This window comes from Melanostigma gelatinosum, assembly GCF_949748355.1.
Source record: "Melanostigma gelatinosum genome assembly, chromosome: 2".
NCBI lineage: Eukaryota > Metazoa > Chordata > Actinopteri > Perciformes > Zoarcidae > Melanostigma > Melanostigma gelatinosum.
Window position 1 is genome coordinate 2,141,042 of NC_136635.1, and position 10,971 is coordinate 2,152,012.

The window sequence follows — 10,971 nt, forward strand, 5'->3', positions numbered from 1 at the left end:
CGCTTATCATTTGTTTCGTGTGAAAATGAAGCTCAACACCTATAAATACACGAACTGCAGAGACTAGAAAAGAGATGAAGTACAGTCCATGTACCTTCCATTTACCAACAGTCTAAACACTGAATGAGCATTTCAGCATCGTTCTGATATTGCTGAGATGAAACCTTTTTAAAATGAGAATTGAAATATCTTTCCCAAGTTAGTGATGTGTGTTTGAATCCGTTTGCTTTTCTCTCGCTGCTTTGGGTCCTATGAACAGAGTCTCCTCATCATTTAGTGTGAAACATCTTTGCCTGTGTTGGTTTGATAGGAGCAGGAGGTTTTCATCTACAGTCTGAAGGACATGTGTCCTCTCAGCCAACCCCAGAAACACTTCTCCTGTCCAGCCATCATCACCTGCCTGTTCCCTGTCCCAGCGGGAGAACAGGTCAGCTCACACACACACACACACACATCAGGACTGTAATATATGTGCACAACTGATTCAAAAGTCAGTCATTTGTTCACATATTCAGGCACGTGTTTTCTTTAGCCATTGTTGAAAAACAAGCCTATAAAACTTGCTAGCCAGCGGTCATGTCTCTACAGTAATCATGTGTTTAATATGTGCAGAGCTACAGCGTCTGACTGTCAGCGGTGCTGCTTGCTGTGGGGCGACATATTGGTCTCGTTGACGTTATGTCACACCTGTAACATTCATGTGACACTTCACAGGGTTCAACACACACAGATTAAATGCATGTTGTGTTCGCCTGTAATACTTGCAACACTTAAATATAATTTTTTGTGCAGACAGAAATTAAATCAGTTGATTAGACCAGGAGATGTTCTTCATGTCTTTGTTGTATTGCTCCTGAAGCACGGAGCAGCGTGTCCACTGGTCCAGACCAGCAGCAGTGTGTTGGCCTTTCATTCAGGAGGAAATAATGAGTATCCAGCCAAACACTGTCCATACAGCATGTAAGCAACTGAGTTCCAACTAAACGCTTAATGCGCCTTCATCAAGAAAGCAGGCAGCAGAGTTCTCTAATAAACCAGCAAACTAAGTGCATTGCCTCATCATCACAATCGACATTAATTCATTCTTAAACCGGACTCTCCATTTAAAAACCTTCTTCCTTCATATAATTTCTTTCCAACTCACCGCTGTTCTCCAGCAGCGACGCACTACGAGGCATACCACTGAGCAGTGTCTCTGTGTGAGTAGAGGAACACACCACTTCCAGATGGATACGCGCTTCATGTCTGAAAGGGCTTGAGAGTGGAAGTGGACATGGACATGTCTCCTTGACGTTAGTCGTCTTTAAACTGAGGACATGGAGACATTGACAGATGGGATGTCCACAGCTTTAGCAGTGCCAGTAATAACAGTGCTCTCATAGCTTACCTGCCACTCATGATTGCCCTAAAACATCTCACTGCCAGCAGCATGACTGAGTGTCAGGCACCGAACAATGCCTTCTGGGAAACGTTGTTTTATGGTCTGTCCTGCCGCTGCCCCTCTGATCTCTGACCTCTGACCTGCTGTCCTGTTACCAATCCACTCAACTGCTCTGCACCGTGGGACCTTTTGAAGTGTAGCGGGTAGAATCCAGGTGTGAGGACAGTACATTGTACTCGAGAGATGTCCCAGCTGTACAGGAAACAGATGGTGACTTTGAGACAACATGTAGATGAGGGGACACAAAAGCCTTGAATTGTCTGAGTTTAAGATGATTATTAACATGTAAACGTTCCTCACCTGTTAGAGCCTGGCCAGAGTGTTTGCGGGGATGTCTGACGGCCTGGTGGCAGTGTACAGCTTAGTGGAGGACCTTCCTCTGGAGGGGGAGACCTACCTGTGTTCACACACCCTCAACAAGACGGTGTTTGCTCTGAAGGACTCTGATCCCAGGCAGAGACCCTACCCAGTCAGGAGCATGGCACTGGTCAGCAGTGGCTCCCAGGTGAGTCAGAAATGTCCTGTCTGATGAGTCACTTTGAACTCTACTCATTATGGACAGTAAGTTAAGACTCCGACCTCCCTGTCCCTCTCCGTGGTGCTGATCAGTTATGGTTCTCCAATGGGCCGGGCGTGCTGGTCGTTGACTGTCTGAGTCTTCAGGCGGTTCGAAGGCTGGAGCCCTACAGCCCGCCGTCCTCCATCATATCTATGACAACCAGCTTCAGTCTCTGGGGAGAGGAGGCAGTCTGGACTCTGGACGACCACATCAACACGCTGCTGCTCTACCATGCGGCCTCCTACCAGCTGTGTGCCAAGTACTGGTGAGTGGAGCTTCACTGGGCAGGACTGCCACAGCATCAGGCCTACGACTGCACATAGTGACGTTTCTGAGAACGTGAATCAGTAGACTCGTGTGATGAGGCAAATATTATAATATATATTATTACTGGCCGATATTGGTATGTTAGAGATATCAGTGTTGGCATACAGTATATGGGAACTTATTAGTTAAATCCAGAAGTACCAAAGATATTGTGTCTATAGTTAATAGTTAGTTTTACATCCTACGTTGTTCCTCTCAGTACATTGAGGGCTACTGTAGGTAGTAAGTATCGATCATCAGTCGAGGAGCTGCTTTTATATATATATAAATGAGTGCTGGGCAAGTTAAAGCGTTATCGCGTTATTTTATAGCACGTTAACGCATTTTTTTTATTTTGAAAGTCCGTGGAGGAAGTCTTCAGCAGACTATGTTGATGCAGCGTGTGGGAGAAGTTTAGATAAACAAAAGCAAGACAAGCGGCGTTACAACGTGCAGCAGCTGTTGCTCTGCCTGGAGACGACTGGACATCGCCGCAGTAAAGTCAGCAGACACTCGCATGTTAGTGCACCTGTATGCTGACATTCACCGTAAACACATTTAAACGCACAGATCGGGAGCGAGCGAAGGACTTTGAAAGTTAACGGAAACATTAACGCGAGACAACATCCGGTTTCTTCAGACGAACATTCGGTTTTCAGAATAAGATGCCAACAAAGTATGAATTATATTCACATTAAGTATGAAACATGCTGCCTGCATCTCGTGAACCAAATGGTATTGCCCTTTTGTTCATATAGCAGTACTTTCAAAATAAAAGTGCGAAATACACTACTTTATAATTCATTATTGAACTTTGTCATAACAATGCGATTAATCACGATTACATATTTGAATCGTTCCCCAGCACTAATGTAAATATATATGCTCATGCCTGAGTTGAAACAGAACTCTTTTCCTTTTTCAGCTGCGGAGACAGCAGTCCTCTCCGGGACGTCTTCGCTGTGCAGCGTCCTGCCGGGGTTACCATGGCGACAACCACTGAACTCAAGACCACAGACCAAGAAGAGAAGCTGGACTGGACGAATGGAGAAGTGACCTTGATCTACAGTGAGGAGGCGGGCACTCAGATCATCCAGCACCAGGACTCACAGACAGACTACTGCTCCATATCATCCAGCGGCTCCCTGGACTGCTCCAGCACCGCAGGCCTCGCCTCACTAAACATCTGCAGCAGGATGCCACCACCTGCACACCTGGAGGAGTCTGGCAGGGACCAGGACCAGCAGGCATCTGATCTAGACACTGCAGAGACCGTGAACCCCACAGCGCCTCAGCTGCAGGCCTTCACTGTGCTGCCAGTGAACGGAACTCTGTGGATCCCCAGGTACAAAACACACGAACACACCGGCTGATATCAAGTGAATGTGTATTTGTAAACATTGTATTTTAAAAGTACTGAACTTTATTTTGACTTTACTTTGTTGACTGATTTAATTGCTCTCGTTCTCTATTCAACACCATTTGAATCAGGTGTCCGGTCAGATATCACGAACACTTCAGTGTGTGTGTGTGTGTGTGTTCGGCAGGCGTGGAGGTGACGTCATGGTCATTGAAATGCAGTCACACGGTGATCAGCTGAGGGGGCGTGTCACTGCTGTCCTCAGTCCGCCTGGATGTTCCTCTTTGGGGTGAGCTCACTTCCTGTTAAGAGCTTTCAACTTTCAGCTGTTGCTCTGCCTGGAGACGACTGGACATCGCCGCAGTAAAGTCAGCAGACACTCACATGTTAGTGCACCTGTATGCTGACATTCACCGTAAACACATTTAAACGCACAGATCGGGAGCGAGCGAAGGACTTTGAAAGTTAACGGAAACATTAACGCGAGACAACATCCGGTTTCTTCAGACGAACATTCGGTTTTCAGAATAAGATGCCAACAAAGTATGAATTATATTCACATTAAGTATGAAACATGATGCCTGCATCTCGTGAACCAAATGGTATTGCCCTTTTGTTCATATAGCAGTACTTTCAAAATAAAAGTGCGAAATACACTACTTTATAATTCATTATTGAACTTTGTCAATGCGATTAATCGCGATTACATATTTGAATCGTTCCCTTGATTCTTGATTTAAATGAGCTGAGGGTCTCAGCAGACCTGCAGCTTTCTGGGACTTTGTTCCAGATATGTGGAGCAGAAAAACTGAACGCTGCTTCTCCATGTTTAGTTCTGACTCTGGGAACAGAAAGTAGACCGGTCCCAGACGACCTGAGGGGTCGGGATGGTTCTTAAGGTAGCAGCAGATCAGAGATGTATTTTGGCCCTAAACCATTCAGTGCTTTGTAAACCAACAGCAGGATTTTAAAGTCAATTCTTTGTTGGACAGGAAGCCAGTGCAAAGACATCAGAACTGGAGTGATGTGGTCCACCCTCCTGGTCTTAGTGAGGACTCGAGCTGCAGCGTTCTGAATCAGCTGCAGCTTTCTGACCGACTTTTTACAGAGACCTGTAAACACACCGTTACAGTAGTCCAGTCTGCTGAAGATAAATGCGTGGACAAGTTTTTCCAAATCCTGTTGAGACATAAATCCTCTAATCCTTGATATATTCTTCAGGTGATAGTAGGCTGATTTTGTAATTGTCTTGATATGGCTGTTCAGGTTGAGGTCTGAATCCATAACTACACCTAGATTTCTGGCTTGGTTTGTGGGTTTTAACATCAGTGACTGAAGCTGAGCGGTGATTTTCAATTGTTCGTCCTTGGTACCAAAAACAATTACTTCTGTTTTATCTTTGTTTAATTGAAGAAAATTCTGGCACATCCAGATGTTGATTTGTTCAATGCAGTTACCCAGCCCTTGTATGGGATTATAGTCCCCTGGTGACATAGTTATGTAGAGTTGTGTGTCGTCTGCATAATTATGATAACACACTTTGTTGCTTTCCATAATCTGAGCTAGTGGAAGCATGTAGATGTTGAACAGAAGAGGCCCCAGTATTGAACCTTGGGGAACACCACATGTCATTTTAGTCAGCTCTGATGTGTAATCAGCTACAGACACAAAGTATTCTCGGTCCTTCAAGTAGGATTCAAACCAGTTAAGTGCTGTGCCAGAGAGTCCCACCCAGATGTTTAGTCTTTCTAGGAGTATGGCATGGTCGACCGTGTCGAATGCAGCACTGAGATCCAGTAACACTAAGACTGAACTTCTGCCATTGTCTATGTTTAAGTGGATGTCGTTGAAAACATTAACAAAAGCAGTTTCAGTACTGTGGTTATTTTACTCAAAAATGGGAGGTTTGATATTGGCCTATAATTTTTCATCGTTGCGGAGTCTAAACTAGCCTTCTTTAGGAGCGGTTTAATAACTGCAGTTTTTAGGGCTTGTGGGAAGACACCTGAGAGAAGGGATGTGTTTACAATTTGTAAAAGATCAGTGGTCATGCAGTTTGAAATATTTTTGAAAAAGTGTGTTGGTAGAATATCCAAGCAGCAGGAGGATGACTTCAGATGTTGTATAATGTCTTCTAGGCTTCTACGGTCGATTGAATGAAATTGTGTCATGATATTTGAATGGATGTTATTCAGAGATTGGGACAACACATATCCTGTGGTTGGTGTGGAGGCACTGACTGCTTGTCTAATTTTCTGAATTTTGTCAGTAAAAAAGGAGGCAGATTGATTGCATGCCCAGGTGGATTGGAGCTCAGCAGCTACCGACACTGGAGGGTTTGTTAGCCTGTCGACGGCTATATATATATAGCTATATATATATATATATATATATAGCTATATATATAGCTATATATATATAGCTATATATATATAGATATATATATAGCTATATATATAGATATATATATAGCTATATATATAGATATATATATAGCTATATATATAGCTATATATATATATATATATAGCTATATATATAGATATATATATAGCTATATATATATATATAGCTATATATATATATATAGCTATATATATATATAGCTATATATATATATAGCTATATATATATAGCTATATATAGCTATATAGCTATATGACAGATTTAAAATCAAAAATGAATCTAGTTATGATATAACAACTTTGATTTCCTCTTCAATAGGCTTCATCTTATGTTTGTACTTCCTGCCATGAAAGAGTCTTTGTCGGTTGTAGACTAGTTTCTCACCACTGGCCTGTACATGAATCTACTGATGCAGCCTGAATGAAGCTCAGCAGGATCCTTCATTGTGTACTTATGGTGCTCAGCTGAGTCTGTCATTATTTCTGTAAAGGCAGCAGCTGGTCCTCTGCAGAAAGGACTTCTGTGTGAGCTTCCACAGAGGGCCTTTTAGCAACAGGCAATAAAACGGCCACCCAAAACAGGGCCCTTTATGAGCAGCTATTTATGTGCACCTGTAACACATTGGGGGGCCATGGCTCAGGTCAAGCGAGGGGTGGTCAGCTTCATTTCTATCACAAAATGCTGCTGCCCTCTGATTGGACAGCTCCAGAGTTGTCAGTGATTGTGTACGTCAGTGGCCTCACAGAGCCTCACCTGTTCCTGGAACCTGGAGAGGATAATGATACACCTCAGGAAGATGAAACACCAATGGAGGAAGATAATTCATGGTTGTTCTGTATGATACATGACACACCCAGAAGCTCTTCTGCCTCCCAGAATGCTTTGTGTCACATCCTGCATAAATGAGAGAGAGTTTGAACATTCTTCTTGGATCCATTTTACAGCTTTTTTTCCAGCAGAAAGTGGAGTAGACATTTGAGTGCAGGATTTATTTAGCTCTTTACCAGCACTAAGACAAATATCAACTTCAGTGCTAACGGTCAGTATCCTCCGTGGCTTTCCAGGGAACTGCTTCCTAGAACTGCCTGCTTGCTTCTAGGAAGAGCTAATTACAGTGCACAGAGCTTCAGCTCCCTCCCCGCATTGCAACCCTCTCTTTCCCTCGTAGATCGATCTCAGTCTTGCGTCCCTCACTCCTCTTCCCTCTTCTCTGTCCTCCTCTCAGGATCCTGGAGGAGGCCGCACTAGTGGCAAAGGACACCGTTGTATGTGGCTTTCATAAGGAAAACCTGGAGTGGTGCCTGTGTGTCTGGAGGGGCTGGGGCTGCCGCGAGCTGGAAGTCTTCTACCAGTCTTACGAGGAGCTTGGCCGCTTGGAGACCAGCATGAGGAAAAGAAGGTAGCTGTTGTGCTGCGTCGGCGAGGTGCAGAATCGCAGGTCTGTACGGGGAGCCGAGGGGAATAACAGCGACAGACTGCCAGTGTTCAGAGCAGGGGGCCGAACGCTGACATCAGCAACGTAGGAGGGGGAGCAGGGCTGAGCCTCCAGCTGTGCACAGCAGTTATGTCCCTCACTACATACCTCGGTACCAATAATAAGACAAGACCTGAAAGATCTGCCATCCCACAGCGGACATGGACAGCCACAGACCAAGGTCGCCAGAACAAAAGCTCACTCCGACACAGAGGTTTCACTTTCCATGTTGAAACTCTTTGGTATGACTGGAATCAGCTCAAGATGTTTGTGTCTGACTCCAGCTGCTGCAGTCCATTGTTTATTCTGTCTGTTTCAGTGTCCCTTCATTGAACTATTCCAAACTGCAGCTTTATGGACGGGGACGTTCTTCAGAGACAGCGTTGACCCTTTGAGCGGGCTGGTGCTGGAGCCAGCAGCTGAGGGTGGAGATGGGTGGATGGCAGTGACACTGACTCAGAACAGTGTTCCTCTCTTTATCTGTGCCACACGGACCTGCATGACAGCCAAAGCTTCCATTGTTCCCACACATCTGTCTTCTGTTGAACATTATGCAACAGACCAGTGGTTTCCAGCTTTTGCCATCGAAGCGTGTTTTATTTTTTTGACATCGAGCTTTATTCTGTCTTCAGACAGCACAGCGTGTTCGAGCGTCTGTACCTCAGAAGAACAGGACCTGCTCTGTGCTCCGGGTTTCAGTTGTTACTGGTCGGCCTTTCGCTCACAGGGCTCAGGTTGCCCCACATGCAGAGGATTCACAGGACATGATGTCGTGGATGTGCATGTGCTCATTGACATCATGTAGAAGACAACAGTGGATCATTAGTGCAGTTCGTTGTTCATTACTTCTATAGTCTTCTTTATTAATACGACTTGCTGTAAATATTCAAACTGAACTCTGGTTGTTCTGTTGTATTATTACAGTTCACCAGTAACCACCGGTGTCACCAATTCAGACAGAACTGAAACCAGTAGGACTGCAGTTCCCATGTAACTCTTCCAGTGCATCATACATTGCCAGAAGACTTTTCTCTTGATTCAAATGACATCATCAGCAGTAGATTGATGTCGGTCTATTGAAAGAAAACACCACCAACATTTCTCAGCTTTTCAGAACCCTGATGAAAGAAACCCTCGAGTGGAGCGGAGGCTGAGAGAGAGAAGACATCAGCTCCGTGGCCTGTCCACACAGGACGAGTGTCACCAGAGGAGCTCAGATCACAGACGGGGCAGAGGCACCACTGACAGCAGGACGCAACCACTGGAGGAGGCCGCCTGGTTTTCATCATTTTAGTTGCATTATTTGCATTTGTACAGTGGCCAGTGAAGATCTGTGTATTGCAGCCTCGTAGTAAGGCAGCGCTTGTGTATTTATCAGAATGTATAATGAAGGTATATTGTTTTAGACGTTGTGTACATAATCACTGTATAATATGGTATTAAATCAAGTTCTTCTGATAACTCCGTTTCATGACTCTCCTCTTCTTTGAGACACATGGAAGCTGAAGCCCTGGACTCATCAACCTGTCACGTTCTTGGGTAGAGGGAGAGATGAATTATGACGACAGATGGGGAAGGAAGCTGATAACAAGGCTCCTGCTTGGTATGAGGAACATGAGAGGCCGCTTCCTGCCACTCAGTCAGTAATGTGATATGTAACGCAGCACGGTAACAGAACGGCAGACCTGCTGAGCAGTTCACTGAGGGTGGGGGGCTTAAAGAGACAAGTAACAAAGGCCAGGGTGGTATATACAACAAAGCACATTCCCAGAATGCAACGCGTCTCTTATTAGAACCTCCCTGCTGGCAACAGATCCTACAAACTAAAGCAAATGCGTTTGTCATCACCTTCCACAATGAACCACACACACTTTACAAGACACTTCTCACTCAAGGGTCCACTGAAGCTTTCAACTTCATCTCATGACTTTCATGATAGATTTTGGGGGGGGGGGTTCATCAGTACCTTGTAAGACCATTACAAACAGAAAAGTGCATTCACTAGAGTGCAGACCCCTGCCAGGTGTGTCTACACCGACCACTGCTGTAATGTTTGGTGCATGAATACAAACCCCCCCCCCCCCCCAGCTCTGTGCAGCTGAACTGCAGCTCACTGTGTAACCATAGACTGTGTATCAGAAGTGGACGTAAATGGTAAATGGCCTGTACTTTATCTCTTTTCTAGTCTTCCGAGCACTCAAAGCGCTTTAACACTACATGTCGTCATTCACCCATTCACACACTGATGGAAGGGGCTACTGGCCACCTGCCCATCAGGACTCTATCTAACCATTCACAAGCACTCGCACACCTCGGAACAGCCTACGGGAGCAGTTTGGCTTTGAGTGTCTGGCCCAAGGACACATTGACATGGACGAGCGGAGCTGGGGATCGAACCGCCGATCCTCTGATTGAAGGACGACCCGCTCGACCACTATAGTGGACACGAGTCCAAACTGAAGCGGTTGTTGATCACTTGCCGCCTCGGTTAAGAGTAGTGAGGAGTCGGAGGTCAAAAAGTGTGAATCACTGCAACCACATGAGGTTCTTGAGAATATTCAGTTTAATAAGCACAAAAAATATCCAGTGGTTTGAAAGATTAGCCGAGGACAGACACAGAGATGCACGCACACACACGACCAAATACATCTTCTACAGGTGGAGATAATGACATACTGTACAGATATAGAACCATTGATGCTTTAGCTGTCTGTGTAAACAGACATGAACAAAGCACTGACGATGTCGTCCTTTCTGCCGAGGACAGTCAGTCTCTCGCCCACGACTTTTAAACTCCGCCCCTCCAGTTTATGATGTTGCAAGACTATGCCGTGTCCATGCCCGAGCTGATGTAAAGACGAGATCTTTGTTCGTACTCCTACAGAGCCTGTCGTCATTGTTTCATTTGTCGGACACTGTTCCTTCAGAGAGGCTTTAACCCTGATGACATGAGAGGATGAATGTTTATCCAAGGCTAGGCTAGGCTAAGCTAAAATGGATTTGCTGTGCCACTGGTTCCTTGTATGTACGGAAACATTACTGATCAGAAATTGATCTCTGAGCTGAAACATCAGCTGTAATATTTTAGATCCTAAATGATCCAGAATCCTGAAAAGACCAGAGGCTACAGAGATTTCCTTGGAAATACCTGACCCCTCCTGACCTCTCCTGGCCCCGGCCCTCCTGTAAACAAGATGACAGGGTGGTGCCAGGAGTTTACTCAGCAGCCAACATGGTGGCACTACAAATATCATGAATGATGCTCTTGTCATTTAAAAAGACTTGGCCCTCTGTTGGACTGATATGAATAAATCATGCTCAATCCTCAGGTGCTCTCATTGAACCTCTGCTCAGGACAGAACAGCCACAGCCACTCAGCTCCTCCCACTGAAGCTGCTCTTCTAAGGCGAGCATTCATACTGAGC

General features: G+C 45.2%; 1 protein-coding gene across 1 annotated transcript in view; it reads left to right on the forward strand.

Annotated features, from left to right (window-relative positions):
• lrrk1 (leucine-rich repeat kinase 1) overlaps positions 1-8,953 on the forward strand; it is an 83,162-nt gene extending 74,209 nt beyond the window's left edge. Inside the window, exons 33-38 of the mRNA XM_079282289.1 lie at positions 311-427; positions 1,749-1,946; positions 2,051-2,265; positions 3,232-3,651; positions 3,854-3,955; positions 7,298-8,953. Coding sequence (XP_079138415.1) covers positions 311-427; positions 1,749-1,946; positions 2,051-2,265; positions 3,232-3,651; positions 3,854-3,955; positions 7,298-7,475 — 1,230 coding nt within the window. The 3' untranslated portion in view covers positions 7,476-8,953. The remainder of the gene's footprint in view (positions 1-310; positions 428-1,748; positions 1,947-2,050; positions 2,266-3,231; positions 3,652-3,853; positions 3,956-7,297) is intronic.
• The last annotated feature ends 2,018 nt before the right edge of the window (positions 8,954-10,971 follow it).